The 22209-nt window shown below is 40.1% G+C and overlaps 1 protein-coding gene across 2 annotated transcripts; it reads right to left on the reverse strand.

The window, feature by feature from the left end:
* Nucleotides 1-1932: 1932 nt before the first annotated feature.
* On the reverse strand, nt 1933-21259 carry LOC115028615 (adhesion G-protein coupled receptor G5-like). 2 transcript variants are annotated; one of them, XM_029462501.1, is made up of 15 exons: nt 20896-21259; nt 13959-14031; nt 12724-12980; nt 12353-12539; nt 12068-12113; nt 11692-11806; nt 9459-9581; nt 8564-8680; nt 7771-7813; nt 7547-7653; nt 6653-6768; nt 6303-6565; nt 6114-6213; nt 5585-5859; nt 1933-2474 (listed from the first exon to the last, which is right to left on the reverse strand). In XM_029462501.1, exons 2-15 carry the CDS (start codon nt 14020-14022, stop codon nt 2347-2349), a joined length of 1941 nt encoding a protein of 646 aa, XP_029318361.1. In that variant the 5' UTR covers nt 14023-14031; nt 20896-21259; the 3' UTR covers nt 1933-2346. The 2 variants fall into 2 exon arrangements, with proteins under 2 accessions (XP_029318361.1, XP_029318369.1); XM_029462509.1 differs by lacking the exon at nt 20896-21259 and adding an exon at nt 15324-15382.
* Between the last annotated feature and the right edge of the window lie 950 nt (nt 21260-22209).

The following is a 22209-nucleotide window of genomic DNA, read 5'->3' on the forward strand; positions in this document are numbered from 1 at the left end:
AAAAGCTTATCTAAGGTTCAAGGAGAGTTTCAATAATAATATATATTTCTTCTTTGCAGACAACAGTATGGAAATGACAGCACAGTAACCTGCAATCATTTAACATACTCACGATTCCCTGTCTGGAAATATAGCTTAGCTTTATATCCAGTTAAACATTTTAAATCTCAAATAAATTCTTTCCCTTCTATAACTAGACCCAGTCTAGGTATTCTACACATATAGGCTCCAGGCCTGTATTGTGAGCTCCTGAGTGACGGTGTCTCCCAGAGAAGATGAATCAAGTATTTTTTAAACCAGTTTTGACAGCAAAGTGAATAATGTTGATTAAAATACTTCCAGCAAGGTTGATTATATTTTGGTAATCTCCATCCATGTGCACTCTACAGAAGTCCTGAGAGGCAAGTGAGAAAAACTCAATTCTGGTCAAACAATTTACGAGTCTGATCGAAATGATTTTCTCTCCTGTGTGACTGATTTAAGGACAGGTGAAAGAAAAGGTAAAAAAGCCTTTGTTGTTGTAATACCTATGTTGGCCACAACAGACTGAAGTGCACTACCCCGTGTTCTATATTAGGACTAAAAGCATTCATGTTTTCTTCCAGGTGAGTTTTAATTTTCACTCTAAACACACGGTACATATATTGATATGACTGACATGTATTTCTAGCCGAAAGAAAGACATGACAGTAATGTTACATAACCTTCTAACACACAATAAATGCACATTGTGTTTGTTTCTGATTTTTCTTTTTATAGGAACTTAGAAAGATTGTCCTGGCAAAACCTTTTGTTCACCTGTTCTTAAATCATGAACAAAGGAGAGAAAACAATTAAGATCAAACTTAGAAAATCACCATCATTTCCTTCTCACTTGCCTCTCATTGCTTGCGTAGCAATCAGTAGCTTTAATTAAACAAAAATAATTTACTGCAAAATGGATCCAAAATCTGGTTACTCTTCACCTCATGAAAAGACTAAAGGCCTTGTCACACACATCCGTATGGCAGAAACGTATACAAAAAATAGCTCACAATTTGTCAGAGTCCAAATACGTCCAACTTTTCATCGGATCGGAAAAGTGAACGTATACAGATACGCATGTCTGACCTATTGATATCGCATCACTCACTAATACAAAATGTATCAGACGAATGCATAACGTATACAAAATATCGGCAACGCACTGGTGTACGTTGATGTAAGGTATAAGTAGTATTCGTTAAGAGCACGCTGTGTTACGCTGGGGTGCTTTGTTGAACGCTGAGGCCGTGAAAATGTTTTGAGTGTGTTCAAAGTCTTCAGACGTACTCAACGTGTGCTTCATAAGTTATGCAGACATTACATATAAGTTACGTTACGTTAAACATACGTGACTACGTTAGAGGTACGTTACGTTTACGTCGGCTGACGGTGAACCCTACGGCCAACTTATTGATAACGAGTGGATAACCTATTTGTAACCCATGTTAAGCTTATCCCGACGGAGTAACTTATTAAACGTGTTTCTACAGTACAGCTAGCGTTCAGCTTGCGTTTTGGGAGCTTATCGGGGTTTGAATATAGTACAATACAATACCTGTGAGTAGCTCATCCTCACTTCTTCACAGCACGTCTTGATGAATACATCAACCATCATCAGAGAGCATGGAGGATGCTGAGAGGACAAGAGTACATTCTAGCCGTTCTCCAGCATCAGCATGACGTGAACCAGATGGCACTTTTCCAGCTCCGTTGTCCAGACGCTCTGATACGTTTTAAATAAGTAAGTGATACGCTATCAATAGGTTTCACATACGTATAATAATTTGTTATGTATACGTCAGCTACAACACCGCTGTGGAAAAGTTGGACGTATTTGGAATCTGACACATTTTGAGCTACTTTTCGTATATATATATATATATATATATATATATATATATTCCGGCATGTTTCTACCATACAGAACTGTGGGACAGGGCCTTTAAGAACATAATTTGCACCCACAAGAATAATTAAATCCATTTCACTTGGTAAGCGGGGGCTCCAATAAGTCTGTGTCTGTGAATTGCACTCAGCGTGCTTGTGTTTACCAACTCAGCTGGTCTGTGATGTTTAGTACCAGAGGACACCAGAAGAATGGGAGGTGTAGGACGTATGGAGAGCTCGCTCACTGCTTTCTGGAGTCCCTCTTCAGTTGTGGGATGTCACTCCACTCAGGTTTCCCAGCAGTTACCACGCCTGACAAGCAGTGAATCTACAGTGTCGCAGACAGTGGTGGAACGTTGTTCTACTGTTTGTCATTTTGATAAGAAGCGTTTTTACATACAAAGCTTGACTGCTGCAGCTTTGATCTAAGTCCATCTAACTCTTCTCCTGGGCCTGGAGCATGTGTTGCCTGGTAGAGCCGGAGCTGCTGCTGCCCAGAGCAGAGCCACCAGCCTGTTTGCGCATCCAGTCCAGCATGTAGAACCGCAGCATCAGGAGGAAACCTGGGAGAACAGAACAGAACTAAGGTTCAATCATTCATCGGTTTTCTCTATCCATTACACTTTTTCAGCACCACTGGGCCAAAAGCCTGTGCAAGTGGAAGGTGGAGACACATTCAAGGCAGATCTCAAATACATACGTACATTTACTTTGTTTACATTCCAAACATTTTCAAGAAACTCTTCTGAAGCTCTCAAGAAGCTGCTAATAGTTCTGGACCGTCTTACATTGCAGACTGCGTCGTTTTAAAATGCTTCACTCCCAGATCTTCTACAGCTGGGTTTTTAAATACACACAAGTATACGCAAAAGAAAAGCGGCAGTTTTTTTGTTGCCCAATAAATAAAGTGTATATTATTATTATTATTATTAATAAGATTATTAAATATTACCACTGCACAAAGACGTTACATTTTAGTTTTGCTCTGTTGAAAAAGTAAATGTTTGCCTGCCAATGAATCCCTGCTTTCAGTCCTTAGGGAGTCATTTAAGAGTGTTGCTGCAGCTGCTCCCTTTAGGTCTTAGATGTTTCAGAGAACCAGGACTCGCTATCAGACTACATTGATTATTGTAAAAGTGCACCATCTGTAAACGGTATACCAGGGGTCTTCAACGTTTTTCACGCCAAGGACCCCCAAACTGATGGAGAGATGGAGCAGGGACTATATATATTTAATAAAATGGTGTTTTATATTAATCTGGGCCTAGTGCCATCTATAAACATAGCTACCCTGTTATTGTGCATTCAATACTAAGCTATTCAATTAATACTAAATGTGTGTATTGCTAACTGAAAGATAACTGCTTCTGCCTTCATTTATCTGTTCACTACAATATGTTGGATTCATGTCCATGTGTATTTAAAGACATTTAAATTTGTGGAAAAGAAATGGGTTGTTAAAAAATAAAAATACTAGTCTAATCAACCAAAAACGTATCATTATAAATTAATAATAAAAACTTTGGGGACCCCCCTGCAGTACCTCCGCGGACCCCCTAGGGGTCGCGGACCCCCTGCTGAAGACCTCTGCTCTATACAGTACACATCTACTATCTTTGGACACTGGCTGTGGGTGATTAAGCATGAGATGATAGAGTAGAGAGAGCAGAGAGATGAGAGGAGACAGAACAGACAGACAGACAGAGAGACAGACAGAGAAGAGACACACATGAGAGCGAGCGATGAGCGATAGAGAGATGAGGAGATAGAGAGAGAAGATACAGAGACGAGAGATAGAGAGCTAGAGAGAGAGAGAGAGAGAGATGAGAGAGAGAGGAGAGAGAGAGCTAGAGAGAGAGAGAGAGATAGACGAGAGAGAGAGAGGAGATAGGAGAGATAGACAGACACGAGGATGAGAGAGAGAGAGACAGAAGGAGTAAGAGAGAGAGAGAGAGAGAGAGAAGAGAGAGAGAGAAAACACCTTGAGCAGAGGAGAGAGAGAAGAGAAAAACACACAAAGAGAGAGAGAGAGAGACACAGAGAGAGATAGAGAGAGAGACAGACACAGAAAGAGGAATAGAGAGACACAGAGGAGAGAGAGAGAGAGAAAGACACAGAAGATATAGAGGAAAAGACACAAAGAGAGAGAGAGATATAAGATAGAGACAACACAGGAGAGAGAGATATAGTAGATATAATACATAACACAATAGAGAAACAACATAGATATATATACATATACATATATATACACATATAGATACATATATAGATATAGTATATATATACATATATATACATATATATACATATATATACATATATATATACATATATATATATATATATATACATACATACATACATACATATACACATACATACATACACATATATATATATATATATATATATAGAGAGAGAGATCAGGTTTACTACAGAATATCCATTGTTTTACTTTTAGAGTTATGTTAAATCTCTAATCTGTTTCTATATCATTTCATTTGGAACAAAACCTTTTTTTTAATTTTACTTTGACTTTTTTTTACTTAATGGGTAATCATTGTATGTGTGAAGACCCTCTCTAAAAGGGAACGACTGTTTAATCTTTAAACTGTCACATTTTAGCCAGCTGTCATAGAACATCGTCTTACTGACAACCAATGTGCAGCAACAATGGGGTTAATAAGTTGAGTTTTTGAGCTAAATCACAAACAAGTGCCCTGCATGTGAGAGGAAACAGCATTTCTTCTGATAGATAGCAATAACAGACGGCCTTGATTAAACATGGCCAGTCTCATTCCCACACTGATACAATGGACCACCGGCTCCAAATACACTCACCAATCTCTGAGACAACAATGACAATAGCCCTGACTGTATCTAGTTAAACCTTCTGTGAAGGTGATAATGATAAGATGATGATACAATTACACAAATATGTAGCTTGTGTCCCCTGTGGATCAGTATATTTGCTTGGTGACAACAATGCCACTTAACCCTTATGCATCACAAGGGTCATTTTTTGGCTTTTTAATGTTTCCATCATTGTGGCTGTGTTAATGCATATGACATACATTTAGGTAAGGGTGCAAGTTTGTTTTTTCGAATTTACGAAGTAAAATGTCAACATTGATTTGATCTCACGACTGTAACATCATAAACTCATGCATTCTATTATATCAGCCTTTCAACATCGAGCTCTGGCTTCAAAATGGTAGTTTTTACTCTTTTACACCAGGTTGAGCCATTTCCTCATGTTTGCCCAATGGGGCATTTACATGCTATACATCCCATACTGTTACATTTACGTTTAACTTCTTTCATAAAAAACAGCAACAGTGGCAATATGTAAACAATTGGGGATTTAAATTGTTAGAATTGTTAGAAGGAATAATTATTTTGGTGGTTATAATGAGGACTGAAGTTGGTTATAAAATTTAAGTGAAAGTCAAAAATGATATTAATATATAATTTTATAGCAGTTCCTCTAAGAAACATTTAAAGGGATGCACAAGAGTTAAAGTCAAGTGAAACCGTATAATGGGTGAAAATGCAATTCTATTTTCTGTTGCGTTAGTTCTGTGATAGCTAAGCCCCTTATGTGACGTAAGTATAACAACATGATATCTACACATCTATATAACTGGCACTGTGTAGCGCGAGCACAGACCTTGAAAAGAGTTGAGGATGCAGGAGAGGAAAAGAATGAAGTCAGAGAGGGGTCCGAAGTCCAGGAAGGTCAGACCCCAAGTTGCCCCAAAGAGGCAGCTGAGGCCCCAGATGCTGAGAAAAGCCACACGGTTCTGTCTCCATTCATCCCTGGTGCGGATCTCTCTGTAGACCAGGAAGAGCATCACAATGCCCGAGGACACCAGGATGGCCAGGATTGTCATATTGGTGAAATAATGGGCCAGCAAGGCCTTGTGGTTGTCCTTCATCCAGCACCTGGAAACACCAGAATGCACTCAGAGAAGGAAACACAACTTAAATCCCAAAGAGGATGAATAAAATGCAGGAATAATGTAATTCTGTTTTTCCCTAAAACAAACATTTCACCATCCTCCTGCTGAAGACTTCTGCCAAAACACGGGGTGTGTGACTTTGTGATTTACTGTGCTTGCCTTTATTCATACGCTATTTAGGCACTGCTGTATATGTTTCTCCACAGCAAATATCTTTGTCCAAATATTCTTGCTTACATCAGATAAGGGTTGGCGACGTCATCGCTTGGCACCACCTCTCTCACTCCATAAATGTCCCCTACTGCAGCCAGGATGATGATAGGAACAGCAGGGAGAACTGGACAAACAGTTTTCAAAGGTCAAACATTAATATCATGTTTACCTTAATGTGCCATGAATTTTAGAAATATATCTTGACCTACTCACCGAAGCCGACCAGGTACCACACATAGTACTTTGGGAAGGGGCTGAAAACCCTGTAGACCAACCAGAAAGTGTGGAAAACTTCTATGCCCATCCAGGTGAAGGAGCTGAGTAGGGTGTACTGGAGGCCTGCCCCCACCCAGACGCACACGCTCTCCCCTCCCACGTTGGCCAGGACCCCAGTGAAGAAGAAGAGCAGATTGAGGAAGGCGAGAGACACAGCTAAGCCCAAGTGGATGGGGATGGACTGCTCATTACATCGCCTGCTACAGGGAGAGTCAAAGGGAAATGAGTGAGTTGATTATTCATTTAAAAAAATCTTTTTTACATAAGCACTCAAAAAGTAGTATTACCTTTTCCTGAAGAGAAAAATGATGAGAGCGACACAGCTGATCACAGACACAGCGCAGCCCAGAGATGTAATGGCGGTCAGTGCCAGAAGGTGGCGCACTGGTCGAGGCTCCATTTGCTGTCAGAGGACAAAGAGCAATGAGCAACAAATATGTGTTTTTCTTCATGATACATTAATATGTGTAGAAGAGTCTGCATGTGTGTAAATCAACTATATATATTTTTGAGGGGATATTTCGGTCGTCACGTCCCCAGTTTGGAGAAACAAACAGGACCAACGACACAGAAGCAAATCTGAACTGAAGCAGTCATATCCATCTCCTTGTGTGCTCTCTTCAAAGCCACCAGACCACACAGGAGTTGGTCTACTGCTGCCTTGATCGGTTCATTTATTTGTTATTGTGTGATTGTTAATTCACACAATAACACAAACAAATGAACTGAGGTCGGCAGCGGTAACCCAGCCACTCGCACGCTCTGCGAGGTCAAATGACTGTATGTCTATATCAATGGCGTCTGGTGGCTTTGAAGAGAGCATAGATAACGGCTTCGTCTGACTGCAAGGTAAAGTGATGGAAATATTCTAAATATAGCGTACACTTTACACTTTAGATTTTTTCAGTTTCAGTTTTGCTGCTGCCCTCGTCCACAGCGGTACATTGTCATGAGCCCTCTCCCTGCCTGGTAACACCACTAATTGTTTTCAATTATGTGCCACTCTGCTCCCTGCTCTCTCTACTCTGTCTGATTACCTCCACCTGTCTCTGCTCCACCCTCGTTAACCTACCAGCTGCACTGCATTTCTGCGGTCCTCGTCTGTCTGTCCTGACATGCATTGCTTAGCTTGTCTGTGTCTTGTGTAAAAACAATAGCAGTGTATCTGCTGCATGTCTCACCACTAGCACAGTGAAGTAAGTCAGATGGGTACAGAGGCACTCGGTGTGTTTGGCTCCTTTCTGTCCTATCTCACATCCATCCACCAACCAATTGACCTGCAATGGATCTGCACAAAGAAAATACAGATTTAAACATAATTAATTAGCATCTCTGGGAGTTACAGCAGATACAGATATATGTTGAAGGAATATTGTTTCTAAGGTTTGTTCTAAAGGGTTCCAACCTTTCCTGGTGTCCCATGAAACACATTTCCTTGAATGCCTTATCTGAAACAAAAAGGGAGAGAGCTGTGAGCTGTAATCACGTCCTATTAAGACGCTGAACATTTGTATTCATATTAACAACATTTACAAGGTAACTGCTGCATCCTTTGCTTCTGTAGTGACTGAAAGAGCTGCCACTGTAAATAGTTGCATTCATTACTCAAAACGTACACGACCCCACATAGCTCAACCCACAGTGGTCTGGTACTGTGCATCAGACACTAAAGGGTGAGTTTTTGTGTACATTGCAGAGAGGAAGCAACAAACGGTGTTAAGTGTATAAAGAGCACCATCTGTTTTGTGCAAGATTTGAGGTAAGAAAAGAAACGGTGGTTTGAAAAGTGGTTTCTGTGCGTTCTCTTTGTTCACGAGGTAGACAGCCTGAAGCAGACGTCATGGAACAAAAAACGACCGTCAACAGCATCTGCAGCAAAACCCTCATTTGAGAAATATCCAACTCTGCTGTTCATAAAAACAATATACTTCTATGGCCACCACTAAGCAGTGAGCAAGTCGTGGACCACCAAATATTTCCCCTTATTTACTTTAAAATACATTTAGCATCAAATACTTGCTGAACCTTTGAGTTGTTTTAGTTTTCATCAGATTTTTAAAATCGAGTTAACCATACAATTTGAAAGTATAGATTTAGACAATATAATGAGGACACTGATCAGAGGGATGCAGAGAAAAGGGCACAAACACACACACACACACACACACACACACACACACACACACACACACACTTACAGGTATGACATCATGGTGAAAGGCAATCCTAATGGGCTCAGAAAGATTGGTGATGACCTCGTTCTCCATGGTGATTCCCACCACATCATCAAGAATCCTGGCCTTCTTGTGAACCTCCTGGAACACAAACACACACATATTTACCTGTCCCCTGGTATAACACTGCGTACATGTGTGTACACAGAACTAAAGCATTTCAGTGTAGATGTAGGAAGGCGTAATAAATAAATAATGGAGCGGGTGGAGGGAATATTCAAAACTCGTAAGTTATCAAAAAAACCAAACATGGATATCATCTGATATTAAAGTGGTAAAACTCACAAATGTACAAGAATAAAACTTGAACAGTCTCTGAGATTATAGTCAAAAAATTACAAGAAAGATAGTGATATCTTTTGACAAATTGCTTCACTTTGCAAGTTTGGATCGACGTCATCGCACCACAGACGGTAAACAGTGAACGCCACACGTTGCACACTTTAGTGAGGAGGTGCAGCAGCATGGAACGTGGACATATCCCTCTAACCTCATCCAAATCAGTATTTTGTTTTCTTCTGAATACTGTGAGCCCAATTCACCGCAATGTCTCTTCAAAGTCTGGATGCTGATGATAAAATGGGGATTCTTAGCTGAATTCACGAGTATTTCCTTATTGCCAAATCCGCAAAGTATCATTTGATGAGGTCATCCATTGCAGGCTGAACACACGGCAAGTGAGGCGTGGCGTGATGAGATTGATACAACTTGCAAAATGAGGCGATGTGTCCTTGACAACAAAAAAATGTGATTTCATTTTCTCGCAATTTATGACTTCCATGAAAGTTTTCCATGTCAGCATGACTTCACGGAGACAGTGATGCTGACATCTCTCCTCCGCTGCCTGTGTCGTCCTTACCTGGAACAGGGAGTTATTTTGAAAGAAAGTGCAGACGACTTTGCTCGTCTTTTTTGCGGCTTGTTTTAGAGCGGGAGGGAGGTGGACAGTGGTAGTGGACTCTGCAGATACACCTTTAGTGGCCTGGAACACAGAATTGCACACAGAGACACAACATTGCACAGTGAGAGATGGCACACCAGGGTTTTGGGCCAATTATCTTCAATACATATTATAAGTCAATACATGAAAAGAGAACTGGAAAACCACGATGCATAAACCCTGCATCAGTTCCTAATATCCCATTAAATACAGGATGTAGGAACAATGTCAACAAAATGAAACTTTTAATGGTTTTCAAATGTTGAGTTAACTCAATGAGTTGAAGCACAGTCTGCTCTGCCGTGAGATGCTGGGCACAGTTGTAATGAGTAGATCTGCTTGTGGATTGCTGGGCACTTACACAAACGGCCCTATTTTAAGATGGTTTGGAAGGAAACATGTCAGCTTTCAAAATCCATCCTCTACTTGTCAGTAAAGTGCTGCCACCGTCCACTTTCATGTGGTTAACGTCTCACCTATTTTCTCAACTAAATCACCACCACCCTCGATTTGAATGAAAATGTTAACAGTTACTCATTTACTGGGTTAAAAACCTGCTATAAAGTGAGCCTCTGATTAAAGATGGACGTGCAGTCACAGTGAAGCTGTTTTATACTGTTGAGTAGAGGCAAGTCAATGCAAAGCCTTCCAACGCCTTCTGTCCACCACTAGACTCTGAGTGAATAAATGAATCATTTCTGAACACTGAAAGTGAACTAAGAGAATAAATCTTTAATTATTATGCAGAAATGCTTTCTTTTTAATCCATTGCTGCCACTGAAGAGGACATTTTCTTATTTCATCTTTGTAGCGGCTCTTGCTATCTTTGTTTTCTTACACTCAACTAGCCTTATGAATAGCATTACGTTAATTTAAGTCACTAACTAAGAAATATTATAGCAATATATTGTTATGAATGATTGCTGTTGAAACGCCTCTTTTATTCCATGGTTCCATCAAAACAAGCATAAGAGCATAAATAAGTGTATTTCAGTTTCTGCTTGTGTCTCAGAGGAAATTAGCTTTATTTTTGAATCCACAGCTAAAATGTAACGAAGACGGAACCAGTGTGGTCACTATCTTGCTGATGTGGTCTGCGTAGACTACAGCGTCACTTAACACATGACCTGAGACAATTCACTGTAAATACAGAAGTTCAAAGTTTACTTGTGATCTTTTAGCTCCAGTGTTTCCGCTAACATTGTTTCAGAGGGGACGCGGTTGGGGGGGGGGGGGGGGGGGGGTGATTGTTTTTTCGACTGCCGTTTACTTTACAAGGTCTAGAATGAACTTTGAACCTCAGCTTCTAAACCAGGGGTGGGGAACCTTTTTATTACTTTTATTTATTTACTTATTTTTGTTTTTACAACATCCTTCGAGGGCCGTACTAATTATTGAACTCATAACCTCTGCACATTTCATTTAAGACGCAGCCCATTCATTTCACCTTTCTTTTATGCTGTGCAAAAAAGCAACTTTTTTATCCATGTATCTTTCTGTTTTATCAGAAAACAATCCTTTATTAGTCCCACAACGGGGAAATGTATCTCGTCACAGCAAAAGAACATATGAAGTAAAAAGGCAGTAAACAATAATTAAATAGAATAAAAAATAATATAAGTATAACTTTATCCAAACGCACTCGTCCTTTCAGCTTGTGCAGTTTGACATGTTTCGTGTTTCACCGCAAGCGCGTCCGCACAAACTGTCCTTTTACTTCCTCAAGAAATAATCGTTCGTCCATTTCTCCTGGAAAGTGCGACATTCCGCGTCCAGCTTTCTCTGTTTTACAATCGCCACACTGTGTTCACTGATGTCAATGACAGTCTCGTTTAATATTGAAGTTTTTTGACATGACGTGACCACGTGATGGCACGTTCCACTTGTGTTGTGTTCAAGGACCCTGACCGTGGCCAGGAAAAACAGTCAATCGCCCATCTAATGCTGTCTAGATTTTATTTTATTTTTTCTAGTCATCCATTCTAGATCAAATGGTCTTGCATACGGCCCGGAGGCCAGAGGTTCCCCACCCCTGTTTTAAACCAACATGGACAAGAAGTCCGTAATGTGCTCTGAAAAAAACGGATATTCAAGGATCTACAGTTCCAATACAGCTGAGCAAACTTGAACTCTTTTGTGTGTTAAGTCTTACAGGTGATGTGACGTTGTAGCCTCTGAAATCCTCCTTCATCTCCACCTCAATGCTGCGAGCGCAGGGATGCTCAATTCTCCCTCCATCTAAGGACATCACCGCAGTCTGTTCAGTCCTGGATACACACACCACACACGCCACCATGGCATTACGATTAAAAACGGTGGTTTCAGATGGTAAAAGAAGCCAGGATATTTTTGTAACTCCCACCCTAAGATAGTATACAGCTTAGCTTCCTGTTTGTAGTCAAAGTTCCCTTGATTGCATAAAGCTTCACAACAGTGGACCCAAGCAATTAAGACAAAGTTATGTGAAAAAGGATGTTGACAGTAAATGTGATGATGGTGCATTTGAAGAAAGAAAGAGAGGAAATTACATGTTGCCTTGGGTGGATCGCTGGCTCTCTTGATCACATAATGCTTCTGCAAAAAAGCACAATTTTGATTTTGACACGTTAAGCTGTTGACACTTAAATCAGAAATCTGACTCTAAAATCCATTTGTCTTTAAGGATAAACAACATTTTAACAATCGATGTGGAAACTGACTTCTTGGAGCAGAAAATAATGCAGGAAATCTTCAATGTACAATCAGTAAAACCTTCATCTTGCTAAATATATTCCATTTACAGATGTGCTGTAGATAACATTATTCTCCCTTACTGCAGTCGATGTGTTGTCCTTTGAACCTGTAGGCTGTTCGTATGTTAGGGGTGATTAAATCAGTTTTGACCATCCCATTCTTGATGCCGTAGGCTGCTTCGGGTGCTATGAGATCATCAGACAGATCAGTGCAGCAGCGGCCCTGCAGGCTGGCAGGCCAGCACAGAGTCAGGTTCTTTCCTCCCACCTGTACAACAAAGTAAGATGATGAGTCCTTGCCATCCTCTCACATGGAGCCAGCTTTGAAACATTTACTACATTTATGAATGTATAAATGTATTTCTCTAAAAATGTGTTATATTAGAGTTTAGATGTTTCACTGTATGGAAATTCCTCAACAAATTCCCAGCTTGCGTCCTTTTCTGACTTACCTGCAGCTTCAACTGGTCCAGCAACGGCTCCCAGTACAGACAGAAGTGAGTTTCCTCCTCTGAATCAAGTCCAAGCTGAATGACATTCAACCGCCTACACTGAGCTGTGATCTGCCCATCGATGGACAGAGCACTTTGATTAGCTGAGATTGAGATCCCATCACAGCCTGTGGAGATGTTGACGTTCAGGCTGAGGGAGCCCTTGCCATGGCGCCAAGTGCCGCAAAACTTCGAGTCCAGGTCATTTTCACTTGAACCTGTAGGAAACAAAATGTAGGCACATATTTACAAAATGTTGCTTGATGTTTGGTGTAAATAATTGAAAATAAATTCAATGTAAATAAGAGTCGTGAATGCAATACTGAAACAAACACTGGAGGTTTACGCACAGATGAACGGGGGGGAATCAGGATGTTTCAACTGTTGTTTTACACAACTTCCAATGTTCTTATGGGCTCAAATAATGGTCCATAAGATTTTGGACTTGTGAAATGACGTTTAGAAGAAAAATCCTCTGCACCAAGGTTACAGTACATGTTGTCCCATGTCGGCGTGCAGCGAGTTGCTAAAATGCCAAACTGTTGCTGTAGCAACAGAGCCCTGTGTGTGACACTGAACTGCAACATTTTGCTTGCATCTTAAATGTGTGTGCATGCATCTGTGACCATGTGTTACATGCTGGGGTTTCACAGTTTGCTTTCTGCTTTGAGTCTGCACTCCTGCAGAGTTTTTGCACAGGTTTACAAAGTACAGAACATAATTTCACAACCTCAACATCGTATGGACCATTACTGGAGCCCATATATCCTGCCTTGCTTTAATGACCCGCACACAGTTCTTGCTACAAGTGAAACTGCAGAATATTTAGGTGCCTAATGCCCACAAAGCTACACTGATCATGAAATATTAAACATACTAATTATACCGTTTGATAACAAATATATGTTATCATGTGTGCCATAATACTGTTACTTATATGTACATACAGAGAAGTTTGAGCAGTTTAAAGTGATTTGTTCGCAAAAGTTTAGAAAAGAGGAAACAAGTAGTGTCTGTTTGAAATGTCTATCATAGGTTGTAATTGAGTGTCTGTTCTTGAATATATCTAGACATGACAACATAGCACATACAGAAACGGGCACAGCTCCAGGGTTTAGAAACACAGTTGTGACAATGAATGAGTCTAAAAGAGCCACTTAAGATAAAGATGTTTTTTCCCAGTGTGGTTATCTTACCTGTAGAGATGAGGATGATGAAGATGAGCACAACCCTCAGATGATCTGTGAGCCTGGGCTCCATTGGTAACAACTGCCGTTGGGAAACAAAGAAAGAGAAATGCAGTTGTAAAAGAGGAACACATTTATAGTTTATTTCTGCATAGGCAGCAAATTAAAAACCCCACCACTGAAACCTGCTGATGATAAAGTGGAGGATTAAATGAAAAAACATTGTGTGTGCATTTCCTGCCAGATCATAACTGTAAAAGGAAAATTCCAATGAAACAAAAGCATATCCCTTACATTCTTTCTGTGTAACACACGTCCTATATAAAAACAGAAAGTCCTGTCCAGAGGCAGCATTGTTTTGACATAATGACGTCTGTTCCTTATCTACTCTCTTATCAATGAATTCATGTTCACAATACACACACGGACCTTTCTGTGCTGTTATCAATGGAAACAGTATTTCCCTTTAACTGACACACACACACTCACGCACGCATGCACACTCACACACACTCTCACACACACACACACACACTCACACACACACACACACTCACACACACACACACACACTCACACACACACACTCACACACACACACACACACACACACTCACACACACACACACACACACACACACACACACTCACACACACACACACACACACACACACTCACACACACACACACACACACACACACACACACACACACACACACACACACACACACACACACTTCAGTCTTTCCTTCACAGTTAATTTGTCTTGCTGCTAGTAACAAAGCTGATATTGAATTTTCGATATTAATACACTGCAGACATTATAGTATTTAGAGTAGAAGAGAATACAATATACAGTTCCCTGAAAAAAACACAACTTTACATGCTGTCACTTTGTCTTGTGAGTGTCACCACATAGACATGTGTCAATTTACCACACACACGCACACACATCTCTGTCATTTTCTTAATCACTACCAAACATGGCAACTCATACAGACAGTTGTCAGCACACAGACTTCCAGGTTTACTTTGGCTGCATAATAACTTTGTCACAGCGCTGGCACATTCACAATGGTCACAACTTGCAATTTAAAATACAACAAATAAACAATACATCTATGATGACTGTGTGGAGTTACTGTACAGTGTGTGCAACATAGAGAGCGTGTGCATAGATGCAGACGCCGACTTTTGAAGGGGAAACAGAGCAGCCGCGGTCGTCCTCAACATCACATGACGGGAACAGGTTGAACCACAAAGCAGGTCGGCAGCAACGGGAAAAAAAATCCAGACAGAAAGAAAAAGATCAAGCTGCATAGCCTGGGGGGGTTAGTGGGCTATTTATATTTATGTACGCTGAAACACACACCTGATACTCGAGAAGGACCTGGGCCTTGGACAACCACTCAGAGACAGACCGATAAACAAACACACACACAGGGAAGGATGTTTACACAACACAGAGCAACAAGCTACAATTAATGAAAGAAGCAACTTTTTGTGATGGTAGTAACTTGCATATGAAAGTTTAGTATTTCAACAGAATCATTCATTGGCTCTGATAGTTTACTGTAATCAAATGAATTCAGGGACCAATTTAATGTCTTGCTTCAAAGTCATTTACACAAAGTCAGCAGTGTGAACCTCAATCTTGATCTTGCTTGCCAACCTTTAGCTGATAGAACATTGTATCTCGCTAAAGGCCTGTTAATAGCAATCTTTCAACACGCTCTCTGGAAATGACGTACAGCAAAAGTGTCACTGTGGAACTCATGATCAGTAAATGCAAAGCTTAAAACTGTGCAAACAGTTTGAGATTGTTCCTGCAAAGACTGTGTTTTAAACTCCTTTTTGAGATTTGATGTTTTAGCTCGGAGTTCACTTTTTGGATCAGATAAATCCTGGTTCAGGATCTGTTGCATTGACCATCTCCAACTGAAATAGTGCCTATTTATAGTTTCAGATTTTCCATGGCAACTTATTCATTGCTTTTTTGGGGGGGAAATCAAGCAATTCAACAGCATTTGAAGCTGAATGAAAGATGGAGAAACTGAGCTCTGAAATATGATATTCTGGGAAATGTGAGTTTTCATTGATGAGTAGTATATATATGTTAATACACAAACTAATACTGTATGTTACATACTGTAACATACTATTCTACAATAAAAAATAGCATATATAATAACTATTATATGCTTTCACTTCTGTGAAAGCGCATGGAGATCATGTGAAACTGCAACCTATGATTAATTCCCACGGCATAATATGGTTGCCTTGTGGTTTTATCACTTCCCTTTTCGATAATTCAAAAGCGACAATATACTTTTGGAGAAAAGTGTACTAAGGTGTGACTTCACAGTGGTTGAATAACATAACTTACGTGTTATACACACACTCACTCACTCACTCACTCACTCACTCAGACACACCCTCTTGCAGAGTGCAGTGGTTTAGTGAGCAACACTGGACATAACCTGTGACTATCATGTCTCAGCTGCTCAGACGGTTTACATTTCCATATGTTTGTATTACTACATAGTCCCCCTCGTCGAATGAACCTCAGACAGAAGACAACACCCAATGTGTTTTATGGTAATATCAATGTATATTTAGTGATATCGTATCATTTTCTGGAAATTCACTTGAGTAACAATCGGTGACTCAGTTTATCATCATGTGACCTAAGAATGAAACTTGAAATGAAAGTTTTCTGTGTTTTTCTGTCTGTTGTAGATAACAATTGATTGGGAATGTCTATTTTCTGTCATCTATCTGAATAAATAACTGTAAAATCAAGGTAATTCATCAGATTCTGGGGGAAGAGATAGTTAGCTCAGGTATAATTACATTACAGGTCATTTAGCAGATCGACTTACATTGAACTAACTACAGGGACAACTCAGGGTTAAGCACCTTGCTCAGGGGTACAATGGTGGCAGCTGGGTATTGAACTCCCGACCTTCTAGTGTTTTGTTTAGACCACTAGGCCATCACCACCAAATAATGAAATCTCCTTTCACTTCACTTTTTATTCTAAATGAATCACCGGACTAGTGTTTGAACGTGGGGAAGAAAAGGAAGTATAAGATCTGTAAATCACAGGCTCAATACGCGATACTGTAATAAAAGCCACAATAATAATGTAATAAAACCACATTATATTGTTACAATTAATACGGCTGATTCATTTAAGCTTTTTTAACAGATCTGTTCAAAAATCTAATGACAAAGACGATACATATAAAATGGGATGTTTTCACAAAGTAATCAGAAACGATGTTACTGCAAACATAAGTGATGTGTTTTTTGGTGATAGCTACACATACTCAAAACAAGGTCCACATCGGCTAAATTTAGACCAAACCAGGAGTACAGTCGTGTTTTGGGGTAAATTGATACATAACTCAACAAGAGTGTACAACAGTCATTCAGCATCACACTGGTGGGGAAGTCTGACTCACTTCAGTCTCACTCTGACTATAGTCAGTGTATTGATGAAGAACTAAGGCAGGCTCACCCACAGGCAGCCGCTACAAGTGAGAAAACACGGTGAAAGTCTCAGTTCTCTAAAAATGTTTATGAGAAAGCTAAATATTCCCCTACCGACAACATAAAACCCTTCTGTATATGTGCGTGTGTACCCTCCACGAACGACTGTAAAAAATGTAGCACTACACGGCGGGTACAGTGTTTAAATGTGCATTTAACATAAACAAGTGACATTTCCTTTGTTGGCTTGATAACAGAACTTTATTGACAGCTTTATACTCTCCCTCTCTCGCACAACGTTTCAACTTGCTGAATTGGCATGATGTGGAAACTAACTCTCTGTCTACCCCCACGCCCTCTCTATTGTCCCAGCATGGCGCCCAGGCATCAATTCAGCGCAAGAATTTCCCCTTTTCTTTCACTTCCCAGCTCTTGTGTGTGTGTGAGAGAGGCACAGAGCAAAGACTGGCTTATGGGTGTGTGTGAGAGACGCAGACTGGAACGCTGCTCACATACCGTAGACTGAGCATTTCTCATTTTTCAAGCCTACACTCATTCTGAAACTTGCTGCATCAGTGCACTCGTCACTCCTACATGATATAGAGCCCTGGTGCGCGTTTAAGTGTATCCCCCAGAAACCCACACATGTCTGAATGAGACCGACTCCCTGACCTCCCAGTCTGTCACTTTGTGTTTTCCAGTAAAATTTCCCATGTGTCTTCTCATCTCTGCATCAGATGTGGGTCTGACTCATATTTATCTCCACAAGTCTAGTTTGACCTCATGCAAAGTGGGATGGCAGCCAAAACAATGTGTGACACAGACGGTAGATGAGGGTGACAGACAGAGTGGGCAACGGATCAACTCCTCTGAGTAATGTCTGATCCATTTGAAGATTTGAAGAGGTGTAGCATTATTATCTTCATATTTAGCCACATAAGTAACATGGACAGATTACTGAACGGGCCTGCGAGACACAGGATAAGGGACCCTAAGGGACCCCCCTAAACGAGGCCCGGAGCCTCTGTTTGAAATGACCACAAAGAGACAAAACTACCAAAAAGGGATGCAAAACTACTAGAGACGCAAAACAACTAAAACAAGACACAAAATAACCACAAATAGACACAAAACAACCAAAAAGAGACAAAAATAAATCAGAAAGAGACACAAAAAGCAACTAAAGCCATCATTGGGTCAAAAAGTCTGTTTGGTTTATGACCAAAAACGACAAAACTATACTTTGTGTTTAGTGCCATTGCTAGCATGCTAACAATAACAATGTGACATATATGACCTGTTTTCAGTACTTTGAAAATTGACTACCACTTCCTGCCTTTCTCAAAGACGTTAAAGCATCTGAATGTCACATTTTCTGTGACTTCTTTTCATGTCTGTTGTTCTATGTTGCTGACTTCCTCACCCGATTGTAACATTGTCCATTTTATTAGTACATGTTGTGTCTCAGTTATTCTCTTGGAATGAGTTGTTGCTAACACAGCCTTTTTTGTTCAGCTAACAATGAAGTCCGACTTCATCATTATCTTGCACACGCATTTCACAGTAGACTGCATTTTTTGTTTGTATTTTTACCTACAAGTGTTTCAGTTTGCACTTACGCCACTCCTCTTCACGCAGCAGAGAAGCAAAGAATGTGCACGGAAGAGTAATTCAAGGAACAAAAGCTGCTCTTTGTTGTCAGGCCTTAGAGCTGAAGTGACAGTGAGCGTGAATGAGGGTCAAAGAACACTGGCTGGTGTGGAGGCTGTTTAAGCCAATGGTAAAAAGGACACACACACACACACACACACACACACACACACACACACACACACACACACACACACAAAATGTCAGGAAAGTTGAAAGCCCACTTGCACATTTAAATTGTATTTTGATTTACTGGGTTCATTTTCCAGCTCTTAATAGTTTTCCTCCATGAGTAAGACATAATCTATTTTATTGTGTCTAATACTGTATAACACAACCTAATAAAGTCGATGATCTTCTCACGTTTTCTCCTAAGGGAACACACTGAACTCTTCATTTGTCTTCATTTGTCTTTTTGCAGAAGCGGCTGCTGTGAGAAAATTACAGTGAGCTACAATGTTGTGCATTGCTGCCAACAAGGTTACAAGATAAGATTTGTTTTCCTGATGCACAATACAAGATGCCACTGGCAGGCTGTTTTGAGTGTGGACAGCACCTGATTTTAGCACTTTTTTTCTTCTCACCAGATGCAACAAACTCTAAAATATAACCCGAATGAGCTGTGCCAGGAGTGCAGGATTGATCATCAAAGTCCTCTGCGCATAAACTTGAAGAGGAAAGCAAGATGGAATTTTCCCCAGGCTACATTTGTGTTGGACCTTGCATTCTTTGTGATAGCACCATAACAACACAGTGTGCATGTCTGCACGAGTGTGTGTGTGTGTGTGTGTGTGTGTGTGTGTGTGTGTGTGTGTGTGTGTGTGTGTGTGTGTGTGTGTTCCTTTATCTGTATATTGCCATTCTGGAGGAAATTGGAGGAGCAGGTGGAATGCTGTAGATATTTCCTTTGGGGCTATGAATAAATCAATAAAACAACACACACACACACACACACACACACACACACACACACACACACACACACACACACACACAGACAAAAGCCTGCATGTTAATCACCCCCAGCGTGGCCTTAGGTGTGGGTCACAAGGTTCAGTTTGTCATCAGGGGCTTTCTTTTCCTCATTATGAAAAATGAAGCCAGCACAAAAGAGGGGAGGTTTCTGCAATGAGTCACACATCCAGACTGAAATATTTGCATTTAAAAATCCCTTTCAAATATGAAGTGCTTTTCTCATCTGCATGGTTTACAAATGTTTAAACTGGTGCGATGCCTGGCTTTTTCATACTGTGGTTTTTTTAACCGAATGAAATCTTTTGATTATGCACTGGGCACAGTCAGGAAACCACACACTACAGCTGTAAGAAGTAGGTAGACCTTAAAGTCTTCCTTTCAACAACACTATGAACCACCAAACACCAGGGTAGGGTTATGAGGGCCTGCATGATTCCAGCCCAAAAAAAAACATTTTTTAAAACATGTTAATAAATGAATAAATAACATATTATGGATAGGCTACTGACATTTACCTTGAACCTTAGAGATCTAAGGCCTAAGGCAATTGGCCTACATGCTAATTAATATCATAACTTAACCATCGGCAGCATAAGGTTAACCTCATTATCATTTATTCTACAGCATACACAATTAATAAAACCTTAATAATATATTATTTAAAAACAATCAAACATTTCAATTACATTATAATGTAGCAGTGATACCATAATATGTTTTTAAAATGTTACAAATGAATATCAGACTGAGATTAGTTTCTATAGCATGAGGCTTTAGCCTAGCTTGTTTCTATAGGTATAAAGCTTAAGGTTAGTATTTCTTACCTTGAGGACTTTTCCTGTCAGCAGTCGAGGTTTCTCGTCTCCTCCTGTAGACTACAATACTTTCTGATGTCCAACACTTGCAGTTCAAACTTCCACTCACTGTTCCGCACAAACTGGACCCAGTAAGAAATTAAAAACCGAACACTACACACCGCAGTGACAACCTGGGACGCTTGCGTTCCGTCAACCACATAGAAAGACAAAGTTTGACCAAAGGGTGAAAAAAAAACGCAATTCGTGTTCCCTTGTTGTTTCTCAGGTCCCTTCTGACGTCTTCAACGCACTCGAGACTGTTGAAGATAAAAATGTAAAGTCCAAAGAACAAGACGCCGAGCTGGAGCATTGACTAAAGCCGTCACACAGAGCCTATGCTCGCGGAGAGACTGTCAGCGCGAGCGAGGTGTGAGCCGGAGCTGTCAAAACAGCAACAATGAAGGGAGCTGTTTCCGGTGAAGACATTACTGAATGTAATAGAGAAACAAAGCTCATAAATTAACTGTGAATTTATCATTTATGTAGAAATCTGCCCACCTTGCTCAAAGAAACCTCGTTTTTATCTCCTTTTTTTAATTCTCTCAGTCCCGACACATTTGTTTGCTTAAGTCTGTAGGCTAATTTGTAAGATGTACTGCCTCTACAAATGTGTAAAATTCTGTAAATATTTTAGTCAATCATAGTGCTGTTTTTTTTTTTTAATTGTATGTTTTTTTTAATAAACAGAAAAACAAGAGACAAATATCAGATGTCCATTTATTGCACAGAGATGACTGGTCAACTGGGGCAAATTTTAAAATTAATATATTTCTTGATTAGACAAATGCATGGCATAAAAGATCCCGGGTTGCTGCTGTCATTTATCATTATTCTACAATTTAAAAGCACTTAGCTAGAGAGACCCATAGTCCCACACTCACGATGTCAGTGCTCCAAGTATGGGAAAACAACAATATGCATACTTCTTAGTTCAGTTCTTTATTCAACCAATGTTTTCATTTAAGCTTTTGCACCTATATTATTAGACCAATTCACGTTGGCTAAATTGCAGGTTCACTCCATGGCTAATATAATACAAAGATTATTTTTTCCAGTGAATTTTGCGCTTTTATTTTGAAGGCACAAGTCATTTCCTGTTTTTATTCTATTATCTGTCTGACTTGACATATTGTCAAACAGCAAGGTGTTAAACAAGGGGAATCCAGACAGGGTGACTGACTGGATATGAATCTGGGAGCACAGAGGAGGGAGGAGCAGCACAAGTGAGAAGACAGTTCACTTTCCAAAGCCACTCTCAATGACAAAGTAGACAAACCTCAG

Source organism: Cottoperca gobio, chromosome 3 (genome assembly GCF_900634415.1).
Source record: "Cottoperca gobio chromosome 3, fCotGob3.1, whole genome shotgun sequence".
In the NCBI taxonomy this organism is placed as follows: domain Eukaryota; kingdom Metazoa; phylum Chordata; class Actinopteri; order Perciformes; family Bovichtidae; genus Cottoperca; species Cottoperca gobio.

What these genes read in the sequence shown, in the direction of transcription:
- LOC115028615 (XM_029462501.1), bottom strand. Translation starts at nt 14,022, where the DNA reads ATGGAGCCCAGGCTCACAGATCATCTGAGGGTTGTGCTCATCTTCATC. An exon ending in CTTACTTCACTGTGCTAGTG is followed by an intron (nt 6,769 to 7,546) that starts GTGAGACATGCA and finishes GTCCTCTGACAG; the next exon opens with CAAATGGAGCCTCGACCAGT. An exon ending in ATTTTTCTCTTCAGGAAAAG is followed by an intron (nt 6,566 to 6,652) that starts GTAATACTACTT and finishes CTCTCCCTGTAG; the next exon opens with CAGGCGATGTAATGAGCAGT.